We start from the raw sequence: 15774 nt of genomic DNA on the forward strand, positions 1-15774 counted from the left end.
CCGACTGCACCGCATTAATCAATCCTTAGACCCCCATTGTTGGCGTCAATGTGGCTTCCCGGGTTCGTTTATACATATGTGGTGGTCGTGCCCAGTGGTGACGGAATTCTGGTCCCAATGCATCCTGGCCATCGCGGATATAACAAAGATAACGTTGCCCCTAGAACCAGAATCAATCTTACTGGGAGCCCCAGTCCCAGGCTTGTACCCAAGATCTGGCAGGACGGCAACCCTACTGACTCCACTGCTATTAGCCGCCAAGATTACCGTAGCACGAACATGGAAATCTCCGGGAGGTCCACTGATAATCTTGTGGTGGCTAAAACTCTGGGACATTTTTATTGCAGAGAAAATCACAGCAGCAAGTAGGGGCCTGCTTCAACGCTTCATGAACATCTGGTCACCACTGGTGGACTACGACGAGAGGTACCCAGCTCTAACATACAAGCCGCGGGCGATAGCAAACGCCCTGGCGGCCGAGCGCCTAGACCTGGTACCGAGATACGAGGAGCGAGAAATGGGTAAAGACTAAGAGTCTGGGAGAGTAGAGTGGAGGGATGGCCGAATGAATAGTGACTCATGAGCTTGATAAACAGCTAAGTATTGCTTGTTATAATGTACGTTCTCCAGTGTATCAATCAAAAATAAACACGTTTTAAAAAAAAAAAAAACATAATGTCTCCCAGATAGCACATTCTGCATGCTTTTTGCTAGCACTACTCCTTGGTTGCTCCCATAAGAAGCTACTGTATAGTCTGAAACAGTTGGAAAGGCCGGAGAACAAGATGTCAGAGTAACAAAAAATTACCTTCTTGGTAACTCCAGTGTATACCTTGCAATCCTTCTTTCATAAAATACCTATAGGACAAGGTTTTGGCGGTTGTTGACACCCATATGAGCCTGGCCATGCTGATGGATGCTATGCATGTAAAGTCGTCATCTAAACATTCTAAAGAGAAAACTATTTTTTTTAGAAGATTTACTAGGGCTGCCTTTTTTGCTGGCAATTCCTAAACAGATAAGATGGAGGGAGACCAAGGACTAAGAGTACAGAAACTACCATGACTGTTATTTTTCCTTCCTTTCTATGATTGACATTTCTTGTTTTGCTTGTCTTCCATAGGTTTCGTGTCATAATAGAAATGTTGAAACCAGAACGGTTGGACAGCACCACTACCCTGAAGGGACTTGATTATTTGGACGTTCCTGCGGCTTCCAAAAGGGATTACAAACTGGCTTTTTTCGCACACAAGGAGGGGCTCTTCTCAACCAAGGTACACATCTAGATAGCAGTCATGAGCACATCTCCAGTCCACACCCAGAGGCCCTCTCTAATGTTCTGTTTTCTCCAGCACAGAATGCTTTGAAAGACTTGTAATGTAGAAGTTACAGGAAAACCATGTTAGTCGAAACAAATCTATAATTTTGTTATGTTAAATGTGAAAATAGAACAAACTATTTTACAAGGACCATGCCATTATTAGGTGTGATGAATCCTTCTGCCTCACTTTGGGGACCCTAAGTTGGTGGCCAATCGGGCTGAATGCCCCACAATCTAGTGAATGATGCATTTGGTTTTGGAATGGGGGTTCCCCAGTCCACTCTCACTTGATCCCCACCTAAAAGAGAATCCCCTATGTCGAATGTTAAAGCTCATGAGAGCCACCAACTGAGTATATCCTTTAAGTATCTGATTCCCCACAAGGGTTCTCTAAGAGAATGTGCTAGCCTAAGTTATCCCAAGGTACTTAAATCCTGAACAATGTCAAAACGTTTACTGTTACTGGTGTGATTTTGGATTCAGAAGCTTTACGTCTGTGGATGAGGAACTGAATGGGTTTTAACTGTTCTACCTTCTACTAGATGATTTAACAATACATCTCCACACTCCTTATAGCAAACAGGGTGACATACATCATCCCCCTTCCCTATGTTAGAATGAGTTTCTTATTTTCCTACTGTTCTATAAAGGAACAGTTGAGATGGTTTCTGCTGGGGTATCGCGCTGTTATACTGACACCCATTTTTTTTAAAGTAATTTTTTAATGAAAAAATTACTTCGAAAAACTAATTGAAATGTATGAGGGGCGGTAAAGGGTTAAAAGGAGTGGGCAGGGTGTTTGGGTAGGGCTAATAGTATAGGGAAAGGGGGAGTTTGGGGAGAACCCTCCAAAATGTGTAAAAGAAAATCAATGAGTTTTTTTTTTAAAGTAATTTCTTTGTTGAAAATTACTTTAAAAAAAGAAAATAGGTGTCGGCAAAGGAACATGGAACCCTCTGCAGAATTGAGTAGTGGGACCTAATGGTGATGTCCCTATGTTCCATTAAAAAAAATACACACTAAAGCTACAAACATTTTTTACTGCAATCTTCTAGATGTCAAAGAAGATGATTCATATATGTGTGAAGTATCGATCCCTTAGATACATAAATATAGCTTCTCAAGGTAAATGGTACTTCTTCCCTTAAAATTCAGCATTGCTTAGATGATCAGGTACGTCATATGGCTACTTCCAAATGCAGATATCATTGAGTTTGCAACGCAATGGTGGTAGTCTTCTGTTATACACCCTGCAACGACTTAAACTCAAATCCATATTGCTCATATAGTAAGAGATGTGACATTTACTATCACATGCTGGACTTGACTGATGTATGCACTTTTCTCTCATTCTAGGTGTCCTTTCATAATGAGTCAACCCAAGAGTATATTTTCTACATGGTTAGTTTTAAAGCTACACCCGCTGGCACTATCAGCACCATCGAAATGACAACATCAGCCCGGCAGAGTACCTCAGCTACTGTGAAGGTGGAAAACCCATTGGCTGTGCCAGTGACATTCACAACTGACTGTAAAGTGCCTGAAATTAATTTGCCACCGCAATTTACAGTTCCAGCCCAGTCTGAGGTAGGGATGGTTGATAACGTAGTGTGCCTTCTAAGTCAGAGATAGAAGTATTGAAAACACAATATACCTAGTCTGAGATTGTGTGTGGTGTTAGAAACAAATTGTATGCATATTCCGTTTCAGAGAGGGGTGTGATGAAAAACAATGTGCAAACCACCAGATTGGGGTAGATGTTTGGAAACGAGATGAACCTGTCTAGTCTGCGTTATTGATGCTGGGGATTAGATGCATCTATGCTGTCTAAAGTAACAGTGCTAAAAAATACATTGCAAACACTTGACCAACCCTGCTGACTGTTAAGGGCGAGCTGCAATTGCAGGCTTACTCAGGTGGTCTTGAGTCGTGAAGGCAAATGTGGCACATTCCTGAAGCCACCTTGGCACCAGATGAAACAAAATAGGTGACCAAGGAGTTGGCTCACATCTGACGTGGCACTTCATAGCATCCCCCCTATGACCCATTGCTAATTCCATGTGAGCTGGTGCTGTATGCAGTGCACGGCTCGTCATAAATTGATATTCTCCAGAAGGCTTCTGCATTGCTTGAAGCTATCCCTTCTTTAACACAAGGACCTGATGCGTGTTAAATTGTTATAACACAGAGCTTTGAAATCCTTACATCCACTGGAACCTTGCAGGGTCTGGAATCCCCTAAGCATTCCTTCAAACAGCTGTGGGGCACTGCTTGGTCCTGAGGATGGTGAATGCATTTGCTTTGCCAAAATACGCTCCGAATGGATTGTGTCCTCCCACGTATTCCTCATCTCTGAAATTCATATCTCGTCAGCTTTGCTGCTTCGGAAAAAAAAATTCTCAGCTGAGATCGCTGTACTCGATGTCGTGGCGTTGATGTCCCTCGAGGGCTACCGCCGAGCGTCAACGCTTCGAGTACTAATGGCACGCTTCGTTTTTTGTTGAAAAATATCTTCATCTTCTACCCCAAAGTCAGGATTTAAGAAATGTCATGACTGCGGGTCGAAGATGTCAATAACCGATCCTCACCGCGCCTGCCTGTAGTATCTGGGTTCGGGGTACCGTACCGATGACTGCTGATCCTGTCAGTCCATGACAGAAAAAGCTCTCCGGGAACGCAGAGGTAAACTGGCGGTGGGGAGGGTGGCTTCGAAGTCTACTTCGAAGAAGAAAAAGAAGTCCGGGGAGTCTAGAGACTCTACTCGGCGTAAAAGTTTGAAGAAGTCCCGGTTGAGCAGTCGATCGAGGCAGCTGTCATCTTCTTCGGAGAAGGCGAAGAAGAGATGCTGTAGGTCTACCTCTTCATCATCTGATTCCGCAAACGAGGTAATCAGGTGTCTGACAAAGTCGGTTTCCCCACGTACATGGGATGCCTTTAGAGTGGAAATGATGCAGATTTTCAAGAATGCAGCCTCGACCCCCTTGAAAGAATCGTGCAAGAGCCAGGCCCCAGTCGCTCCTTCAGACGACTCAAGGAAGTCAAAGGCTACTTCATCAAGGCCGAGCAGCAAGCCGGCTATACGTCTAGAGAGTAGTCCAATGATAAGGTGTCGAAGTTATCGACTCAAGAACCAAGTCCGTCCTCGATACCGTTGAAGTACAAATCGTTGAGGGTCTCGACGAGTTTGTCGAAACCATCAGCGTCGAACATTTCGATGCAGAAGTTGAGGGCGATTCTGTGTAAATTGACCCCTTTTTCGAAACAGTCGTCAATGTCGTCGACAAAAACTTTGATCTCATCGAAGCCTGTGCCAATTCAGGAAAAAATGTACAAGCCTGTTCCAAAAAAAGACTACTTTTTTGAGTATATGTACTCAATTTATGAGGAGAAACTGGCTTCTGATGAGGCGATTTCTCCATTTGGAGTGCAGTTTGGCACTCAAAATGTATGTGAAGAGCTCATTGACCCAAGTCCAGAATGAAAGTTCTTTGTGTGTCCGTCCAGTCTGCTAGTGGTCTTGACACTTTGCTAGAACTGGAGTTTTGCAGGCCTGACCCCTCGTAACATGCATATTGTAATTATAGAAATCTCATGAATAGGGTCACGGAATATATAGGTTGAAGTAGAGCTTCCCCGGCATATGAGCAGGATGACATGACATACATCCTAGACCAGGGACTGCAGAAGGACCCAATTTTGCCCTTCCACATGGCCCTTCAGAGGAAGGTTATTGCTAATTGGGGAGCTCCAGACTCTGGGCCTGCAGTGAACAGAAACTTCTCTAGGAAGAATAGACCCTCTAGCAGTGACCCAGACTACCTCACCAAGCACCCTACTCCTGAGAGTTTGGTAGTTCAGGCTGCCACTTCAACCAAACAATCTGCCTATCCCTCTATCCCCCCAGATAGAGATGATAAGAAGGTAGATGCCTGGGCTCGCAAGGTTTTCACATCAGGCAGCATAGCCTTGAAATCTACCAATGTCACCTGTACCTTGTCTAGATTTTCTTATACCCTGTGGGACTGTGTTGGCATGGCGGCTGATCACATCCCAGAAGATGAAGAAAGAGATGGCTTCAAGGCTCTAGTAAAAGATGGAAAGGAGGCAATGGGGGTTGGGGGGTGGGGACCAGTCAGGATTGTATACTGTTGACAGCATCAGCAGATCCATGACTGCAAACACCGTACTGCACAGGTTTGCGTGGATGAGGAAGTCGGGGTTTGCTCCGGACGTGCAGGCCAGACTGCTCAACATGCCCTTCGACGGCTCGAGGTTGTTCGGCGGCAAGGCGGATGAGAATCTGGTGATGCTGCAGACCTCCAAGGCGGCAGCTAAGTCCCTTAGCGCCTCCATCCGACAACCTCAACAGCCCTATTCAGGCTCATCTTCCTGGAGGGGCGTTCTTTTAATTTCTATTCCTCAATTGGTAGAGGAAGAGGACAGGCCGGACAAAGAAGATTCCCTCGTGGTGGACGATGAAGGGGTGCTAAATTAGCCACAGCAGCGGCAACTTTACCCTCTGCCACTGCTGCAGCCGCCTTTAAGCCTCTCTGAGGCCTTGACCCACAAGACCCCGGTGGAAGGCAGAATTTCTCAGCCTCTGAACGAATGGCGGGGCATTACTTCAGATGCTAGGGCACTGGAAATGGTAGTCCAGAGTTACTTCCTTCCTTTTAAAAAAAAAAGGCCTTAGGATGATCCACCGGGATACAACTCTGTCAAAATGTTGGATACGCTCCTTGTGCAGAAAATTTTAACCCTGCTAGTGCAAGGTGCAATAGAACATGTACCTGTAGCAGAGAGGAAAAAGGGTTGGTATTTCCCCTACTTTCTCATTCCCAAGAAGGACAGAGGATTGAGACCCACCTTGGACTTAAACTTGAACAAGTTCTTCAGGAAGGACAAGTTCAAGATGGTTACCCTTTCTCATATCCTTCAGGCCCTCCAACTCCAAGACTGGGTGGTATCATTGGACCTTCAGGATGCTTAATTTCATGTGCCAATCCATCTCAAGCACAGAAAGTACCAAAGGTTCACAGTTGGCAGTTCTCATTATCAGTTTCGAGTTCTGCTATTTGGGCTGACCTCCGTCCCGAGGGTTTTCACCAAGTTGATGGCAGTAGTGGTAGCAAGTCTCAGGAGAGGGGGATTCACGTCTACCGCTACCTGGATGATTGGCTGATCAGGGCTCGTGCACCTGAGCAAGCCCGGGAACATCTCAGTATCACCTGCCACTGCCTTCACAGGCTGGGCTTCTCCCTCAATTACAAGAAGTCCCATGTGATACCATTCCAAAGACTCCAATTAATCGGAGCAGTCCTGGATACCTCCTCGGGGAAAGCCTCGCCTCCCGAGGTGAGAGCCCAACACATTCTGCAGATGGTCACAAAATTCCGGAATGCACAGCATCTGCCGGCCTTCGATTTTCTGAGGTTGCTCGGCCTCATGGCGTCCTGCATTTTTATGGTGCCAGCGGCCCGATTGAGAATGAGATCCCTTCAATGGGCCCTCGGGACTCAGTGGTCCCAATTCTCAGGGAATATGTCAGATCAACTGCAAGTTCCGAGCAGAGTTGCTCAGGACCTTCTATGGTGGGCTTGCAAAGACGACATTCTCAAAGGAGAATCTTTTTGGCAACCATGGCCGGAGAAAACGGTAGTGACATACGCCTCACTCACGGGGCGGGGAGCCCATACCAACGAACTGACAATCAGGCGTCATTGGTCTCCATCGGAGTCCAAACTACAAACCAACCTTTTGGAGCTGAGGGCAATCAGACTAGTGCTGAAGGCCTTTCTGCCCTCTGTATGGGGAAAGAATGTCCTGATAATGACGGACAACACAGTGGCCATGTGCTACCTCAACAAGAGAGGAGGTGTAGGGTCACCACTACTGTGCACGGAGGCAATGCAGCTCTGGATCTAGGCAATACAAGAAGGAATCTCTCTGTCGGCAGTTCACCGAGCCGGAGAGCAGAACACGGCAGCGGACGCTCTGAGCAGGTAGAGCACAGTCTCCCACGAGTGGGAACTAGCTCAAGATGCCCTTCAGGAGATCTTCACCCTTTGGGGAACCCCTCAAGTGGATCTGTTTGCGACTGGTACCAACCGGAAGTGCGAACTGTATTGCTCAAGGGAGTTTCCCCCAAGAGGAGCTCTAGGAGACGAGTTCGTGGTGGACAGGGAATTTCCAATCCTATACGCATTTCCTCCAGTCCCTGTCATGCCTCACGTGATCAGGAGGTTGAGAAAGTTCGGGAAATCCATTAACCTAAGTGCCCCAGATTGGACCAGGAGGACGTGACACCTGGACCTTCTGGACATGTCCATCTGCCCTCCAATATGTCTTCCACAAAGAGAGGATCATCTCTTGCAAGAGGAAGTTCAGATTCTCCATTCAGAGGTCAAAACTCTCATCCTTCATGTATGGTTTCTGAAAGGCTGTGATACAAGGATTGGGACCTTCCGGACGATGTAATGGAGATTTTGCTTTCGGGCAGAAGGCCAGCAACCAAATCCCTGTTCCGGTGTCCTTGGAATAAATTCAGTAACTGGTGCAGGGACAAGAATGTGGATCCTTTCCAATGTGGCACTCCTACAGTGCTTTCTTTTCTGTTGCATTTGGCTAATCTGGGGCTCCAGATTGGGACCATAAAGTGATACCTGGTGGCGCTATTCAAAATACCCTTCATTGTTCAATTTCTGAAGGGGCTTACTAATGTGTATCCCCTGGTCCCTTTCAAAGTCCCGGCTTGGGATTTAAACCTTGTTTTAAAATTTCTAACATGTACACCTTTCGGGCCTTTACATTTGTGCCCGTTAAGGCTCCTAACTTTGAAAACAGCCCTACTTGTTGACATCAGCCCGCAGGATAAATGAATTGCAGGCTCTATCATGCAAGCCACCTCATACTAAGTTCTATAAGGATAAAGTTGTCCTCCGGGTAAAACCATCATTCCTACTGAAAGTAGTCTCTGACTTCCATCTGTCGCAGAAGATAACGCTACCAACTTTCTACCGTCATCGTCATTTGGGCAAAGAGGAAGAGAGGCTGCATAGGCTGGACCCAAAAAGGGCTCTAAGCTTTTACATTGCAAGAATGGCAAAATTACGACACAATGGATCACACTGGCTATTGGAGAATGCTATAGACTTGCGGGAAAGGACCCGCCGGTAAGGGCTTTAATCTCATTGATATGATATGATAGGTTATTAATAACACGCTTAATAACCAGAGGTTTCTAAGCGCCGACCCGGGGATCAAACCTGTGTTGCTCTGTGTCATCTTGCTTCCAAGGCAAGCACATTTCGCCTGAGCTATCCTCCCGAGATGACAAGGGGCATGGCAACCTCTGCGGCTCTCCAAAGGGGTGTCCCAATAAATTACATCTGTTCAGCTGCTACTTGGTCGTCCATCTATACATTTGTCAAGCATTACTGCTTGGACTCCTCCTCCACTCAAGGAGGTCTTTTTGCTCTTTTTGCTAAGGCAATCCTCCATTCGATTCATGATTAATTAATTGGTACACCCTCCTCCAAATTGTCACTGCTTTGGGAGTCTATCAAAGATGAGGCATACGCGGGAGGACACAATCCATTCAAAGAACAAGTTACTTAACCTTGGTAATGTTTTTTCGACTGGATGTGCCTTCCACGTATTGCTCATCGCCCCTCCAGGCCTACCCCGCCATACAGGTTATGTGTATTACACTCTGCGTTTTCTGAGAGCTTGCTGTCTGGGGTACGCCTGGTTAGCTCCCCGATTGAGGGGAACGGAAAAACAGAACTGAAGCCAATGGGCGATGCACAAGCTATTTGTACTGGCAATGATGTCGACGCTCGACGGAAGCCCACGAGGGACAACGACGCCACAACATAGAGTACAGCGCCCTCTGCCGAGAAATTGTTTCAGAAGCAGCAAAGCTGACGAGATATGAATATCAAAGATGAGGAATACGTGGGAGGAACCTCCAGTCGAAACAACCTTACCAGGGCTAAGTAACTTGTTCTTTTTGATGTATATAAATAATATACGTGTCATAGACCCTGGTTTTTTTGAATGCACAGCTGCTGCTGGTTATTGCATTTCTTCACTTTTATTTACTCTATTATTACAGGGAATAATGTCTCGCAAAACAATGAAAATAATAAGGAAGAAGTGACTTGTAATATGACAATATTGTCTTAAAATGTATTTATATTGAAAAGAATAGTAATTAAAATAACTGAGTGAAGCAATCCATTCTCTGTAACTAGATACCCATGCATTGATTGTTTTGTATCTATTCAAATGTGTAGCCATTTGAAAATAATAATGTATTTTCATGTGTAAACCATCTTGCAAGGAACTAGGTTATAGAAGTAGAAGTGCACCTGAGGTGGAACAATAAATGCTGGTGGGCTGTAGACTGGAAATGGTTCTACAGGAAATTGACTGCTGGAAGCAGGAAGTTCAGGTTCCAGAAGATTGCCAGGCTGGAGACTGAAGAATTGCAGATGCAGGGAAAAGGCAGTAAAAATGGGAACCCAAAGGAAGGTAAAGAAAGGAAGTAGAAGGAAAGACAGGAGCAGGCTGGGGAACAGGAATCCCATTGAGAAATAAACCTGACTGTTCTAGGAGCAAACTGAAAGTGTTGTAATGAAATCGGTAGCTTTCAGAGCTATCCTTATATTGAAAACAGCTGCCACAGTGCAGGTGGCGAAAGTGGCGCCCCCAGACATTTTTCATAAGGGTGGCCTCACTTGAAGTCTTGGGGTGGCACACCAAAACAAACATACATAAATGAATGGGCCGGTGGGGGGGCCCGTGCTTTTATAAGGGTGGCCGTGGCCCCCCTTGGTGACCCCTTGGAGGCGCCACTGGGTGGCAGCAGAAGCAGAAAAGGTGTCAATGCTATCTTGGATCGGTCTCGGGTAGTTGTTCTACCATGTTGGTCTTGCAAGTGCTGTGATTGCGAGTTCCGAACCCGGCTGAGGGAGATCTACGTTCAATCAGGTACTTTTACTTTAAGAGGCCAGGTGGGCCTCGATCCATGTTTTGAACTGCCTTTGTTTTGAGAACCTGAGACAGTGAGTCATCCTGTCTACGGGGGCCGCCTTACTCCGTACTGTCCAACATGGGGATGAGAGCTTACTCAGCCAACTTGATCCTTTGTTATAACACTGATTTTCCTTTGCATACATATTCCACCTTTACATACCTTTTGTATAAGAGATAGAGCAGGCATTAGGTTTTGTTAGTATTGCCCATTTTGATTTGACAGAGATGGACTAGGACTGTTTTCTTTATTATTTGATGGTAGAGACTACTCCCATCATAGCTATAGGGCAAAGCAGGAGTTTTTCCAAACCCTGAAATTTGAATAACGTTTTTCCAAATTGTACCTCTTGTGTCAGTGTTATACTTGTGATACCATGCCTCCCTTAAAGTGCCCTGCAGCAATGTCAGTCATCGTCCTTTGGTTCCTCGAGAGGAAAATCTGGCAGGTCCTCCAAGGGATATAACACCCCCTTTTGACAAAATTCCTGCTCTATGATGAAAGAGGCGTACAGAGGTCCCTCACAGGCATACGGTAGCGGAGGACATCGGATGTACGGTCCACAGGGCAGGGCCCAGACACCGAAACAGGCCTGAACCGGCTGTGGACCTGGGCCCCCACTTATGCACCCCAGTGAGAGGGCGGCTGGCAAGGTTCTTCTGCTTGTGGAAGACCATCACCACAGACAGATAGGTGCTGGATGCTCTCGGACAGGGGCACACCTTGGAGTTAAAATGCAGGTGTCCTTGTATTTCCCCTCTGGCTCGACAAGAACAACACGTGGTACAGCTGATGCAGGAGGCCCATGTCATGTTAAAAAAAGGGGGTGATAGAGCCTGTCCCCCAGTGCCTGCGGGGCTCTGGAGTGTTCTCCAGATACTTTCTGGTCCAAAAGAAGACAGGAGGGTGATGCTGGACCTGAGATGCCTCAACAACTACTTGAAGACCCAGAGGTTCAGGATGGTCACGTTGCAACATGTGCTCAGCCAACTGGTGCAGGGCAACTTCCAGGTATCGCTGGATCTGGAGCACGCCTACTTCCACATCGCCATCCATCGGAAACACTGCAAATCCCTACAGTTCATGGTACAGGGAAGACACTATCAGTTCAAGGCACCACCATTCAGCCTAAAGTCGGCACCAAGGATCTGTACAAAGTGCTTGGCTCCAGTGGTGGCACACCTTTGTCTCAAGGGCATCCATGTCTACCCTTATCTGGACGATTGGCCAGTCTGATCCTGCTCTCAGGTGTTGGCGAGCGAACACATGATGAGGACTGTCTCTCTGCTGACAGAGCTGGGATTTTCCATAAATTATCTGAAGTCCTGCTTGGAGCCATTGCATAAAGCTCTATTTCTGGGCACCCAACTCAACACAGTAACGTGTCTGGCGTCGCCCTCGGAAGAAAGAGTGGTATCCATTCTGTGGAAGATGCAGTGCCTGTTGGCAGCATGGTCAGCTACAGTACGAGGCGTCAAATTGCTCTTGGGCATGATGTCCCCCTGCATCAATCTCATTCGCCTTTGCAGATTCCAGATGAGACTGCTCCAGTAGTTTCTGGATGTGAGGTGGCTGCAGGTCTCGGGATCCTGGACAGACTAGATCAACCTCAAACAGGAGTTCCGTGAGGTGATACAGTGGTCGGGCGTGTACACTCCCCTCTCAGAAGGGGCTCCGTTTCAAGTCCCGTCGCACAAGGAAACGGTCACCACAGATGCTTCTTTGGAAGGTTGGGGAGCCCACAACGGAAAGTTGCATGCCAGAGGCCTCTGGCAACCAGAGGAAAAGGCTCTTCACATCAACCTCCTGAAGCTTTGAGCTGTCTCCTGGCCCTCAATTCCTTCCTGCCATCACGGAAGGGCAGGGTGGTGAGGATCTTCACGAACAACAACACTACCATGTAATCCTATGTCCCGTCCCCTTTCCTCCATCCTATATGGGCGTCCCTCGTGAGGGACAGGAACGGAACCTTTTTTCCACCAGAAAGACATTTCGCTTTTAAATGTACTGGCACAGGGGGTGCGCCCCCGGGAGCATGAGCTCCCTTAACCTTGCCCACCGGTGCCACACCTCAGACCCCTTCAAGCAAGCCTCATTCAAAGGGGGCCTAGCTAAGGCGAAACTCATGGCACAGGACATGATGGAGGCAATGGTAGGTCACATCGACACAGCTAACAGAGCGATTTGTCTGGCAACGGACATGAGGCGCACGGCCTGGCTAAAGGCTACCAGGTTCAACCCGGGTGCCAAGGATCGAATCCAGCACCTTTCCATTCGAAGGGGGTGATCTTTTCCACTCCACAACTGATGAAGAGCTGGACAAGAAGAAGAGCAGCTCTCAGACAGCCAAGTCGCTGGGGATTCTTAACAAACTAGCAGCAAAGCCTTTCTCACAGGCACAGTCTCGCTCAGACAAGGGGCGATCTTTTGGCGGTTTTCGCAGGTTCCAGGACCGCGAAGCCAGTCAGCATGACAGGTCTCCCAGTCAGTACAGGCAAAAACACCAAAAAACCCTAAAATAAAGGGTTATTCCAGTCCCCCTCCCACTCATCAGCCTCTGACCAGAAGAAACAATGACAATTCTTTTCAGGTCTAGAGCACGCAAGTTGGGGGCAAGCTGGCCCTGCACAGTCAGGCTTGGCGGGTGAAGTTTGCGGACGCATGGATCATCTCAGTTGTGGCCTGGGGCTTCCAGTTACCTCTTCCTTCTCTTCCCCCCGAGTTCTCCCCCTCCCCCTCTCCCACAGATTGGTACACCATCACTCCTAGCAGAGATTTGCTCCCTTGTAGAGAGTAAGGCCGTAGAGGAGGTCCCTCCCCCCCAGCAGCGGCAGGGTTTTTACTCCTGAATCTTTGCTATTCAAAATCAGAACCAGGCGGGCCTGAGAGTGATGTTGGATTTGTCTTCCATGAATCTTTACCTCCCCCTGCAGAGGGTCAAGATGGTGACGCCACTGCTCATAACCAAAACACTGTGTGGGGGAGACTGGACGTGCTCCCTTGACCTGAAGGACGCATATCTCCATGTACTCTTACGTCCTGTCCCCTTTCCTCCATACTGCATGGGCATCCCTTCCAAGGGACGGGAGACAGAACCTTTTTCACCAGAAAAAAACATCTTCCCCTTTTAAATTTAGAGGCACGCAGGGGTACAGCTCTGGGAGTATGCGCTGCCCTGCCTCCCCCCTCTGGCACTACACCTCAGTCCCCTTTTCTGCGTTGACGGGAATGGCCCGAATTCACCAGCGCTCCTGGGTTTGGCTTTGGCCATGTAATTCCACTTACAGATTCTTCTTCTTCTGTCTTTTTTGTCTTTTAACATACAGGTACTCGGTCCTCATGCGTCACGCGCCTCCTCGGCGCATGTTGAATTCCACAGGGTTCAGCAGGTGTCCATCCTGCAATGGGCTCTTCCCAACTTCAGACCCACACGCCCTCTGCCTACGTTGTCTTGGCCCAGACCATGGTTGGCAAGCTTGTACAGCGTGCAACGCCCGGTCATTGAGGTCTCTGAAGAACAGACTAGTCAGGTGGAGGGAGCTTTTTCCAGAAGTCGCCTCGAGAGAATCTCAAGGACTTAGTCAAACATCGATCCAGGCCCAAGGAAAGGCCTCTATTCTCCATCGCACCCTGCAAGGGAGACTCCTTCCCAAGGACTCAACCGTGCGGGAGGGACCGCTCAGGTTCTCGTACCAGCACGTGCACCGAGGCCGCTCCAGCTACCGGCCTACATGCCGAGGGATCCCCCGGATCCTCCCGGTGACAGTATTGAGGGACTGGAAGGTTCTTGTACCGGGTTTTCACCCGAGGGGCTACGCCCTTGCACAGGCATTATGTCCGAGGGGCCACGCCCTAGTACCTCCCCCGGGCCGAGGGTGTCACACCTACCGGGTCCAGGCCCGAGGAGCAGGGAAGGCCTCGCGAACCACACTCAAGAGTCGTGGAGGTGGCTGTGCCCAGCAAGCTGAGCAACACGACACAGGCATGTGGCAGGCAGCTCGACAAAATGGCCGCTGTGCCAGATATCCGCACCAGTCCGACGCCATTCCAGGAATTCTGCAAACGAGTGTCAAGGTGGGACTGGCCTCAACCAGGTACGTGGCCTACAGCCTATCCTTCATTTGCGCAAGGCAGGTTCATGCTACGTCCTGATGGGCAGGGTACGCAGCGGATCCAGCAGCCTCCCACTACTCCTATATCACCCACCACCCCTCCAGCCTGTGAAGACAGGTTCTTCGAGAGGTTCCTCAGGCTCATGAAATCGCCTCGGATGAGGGTTATCCTCAGGGATGCCATCAGGGAGGTGCTCCCTCCAATGCTTCCAGCACCTCAGGCTCCTCCGCCTGCGCCTCTGGCCCCGGTGCAGCCTTTACCTCCGGCCCCTCAGCTGATTCCTCAGGCAGTTCCGTACCAGCCTCCTCCACAGCCTGCGGCTCTGGGACCCATACCTCAGCCTCCGGCTTCTGCTACTCCTCCTCCGATGCAGGGTCCTCCTGACCCCCAGGACACGGACGAGGAGGAGGACCCTGAAATGCCCTCGTCAGCTAAGGCCTTCCACGAACGTCTTGCAGGGCTGGCGGAGTACCTGGGCCTGCCTCAGCCCGAGGTCGAGCAACCAGCGGAGGGGGTCCTCACAGAAGTCCTCAGGCGATGCCCCTCTGCTAAAATGGGAACTCCACTGCAGAACGATGTAGTCTCCCTGGCTCAAACCCCACTCTGCCCAGCCGGTTAATCGATGCCTGGACACCAAGTACAGGCAGATGGAGGGGGCATATGCTATGGGCCCATCCTCAGCCACAGTCCTTGGTGATAGCTGCGGCATCACTATACTCCAAGCCTCAGTCATCCTCAGCCTCATCCTCTGCGTCATTGCTAGGCAAGGATGAGACGGTCTTGGAGGCGTATGGGAAGAAGCTGTAGTCCAATGCGTCCTTGCATCTTCATCAGGCCAACGCTGATGCCATGCTGGCTGCCGCTAACCATAGGTTATGGCAGGAAATTGCAGACTTCCTGCCCGAACCCAGGCTCTTAGGAACACACTGCGTGATCTGGGCTTTTTTGCTCAATCTCAAAAAGTCACAGTTGCAGCCCACGCAGACTCTGACCTTTTTGGGCCTCATCTTGGGCACCGTGAAAATGTTTCCATCAGAGGACAAGATCACAGCCATCAAGAGGGCCACCACTCACTTCCTCAGCAGAGAAGTGACCTCGGCCTGGTGGTACCAGCATCTCCAGGGTCTCTTGGCAGCGGTCCTACTAGACGTTCCCCACACAAGACTCAGGATGAGGAGGATACAGCTGCACTTCGCTGCATCATGGAACTAGGGGCGGGGCTCCCAATCCGAGAGTATCAACGTTCCGCCATCTCTCCATCCAGACCTCACGTGGTGGTCCAGGGACTGTAACCTACGGACTG

The 15774-nt window shown here is 48.9% G+C and overlaps 1 protein-coding gene across 1 annotated transcript in view; it reads left to right on the plus strand.

Annotated features, from left to right (window-relative positions):
* Nucleotides 1-15774, plus strand: part of HYDIN (HYDIN axonemal central pair apparatus protein) — a 3273799-nt gene that overhangs the window by 3222860 nt on the left and 35165 nt on the right. Inside the window, exons 83-84 of the mRNA XM_069654775.1 lie at nt 1124-1274; nt 2678-2908. Of these exons, the coding sequence (XP_069510876.1) occupies nt 1124-1274; nt 2678-2908 (382 nt within the window). The remainder of the gene's footprint in view (nt 1-1123; nt 1275-2677; nt 2909-15774) is intronic.

Source organism: Ambystoma mexicanum, chromosome 1p (genome assembly GCF_040938575.1).
Source record: "Ambystoma mexicanum isolate Mex_15411 chromosome 1p, UKY_AmexF1_1, whole genome shotgun sequence".
In the NCBI taxonomy this organism is placed as follows: Eukaryota; Metazoa; Chordata; class Amphibia; order Caudata; family Ambystomatidae; genus Ambystoma; species Ambystoma mexicanum.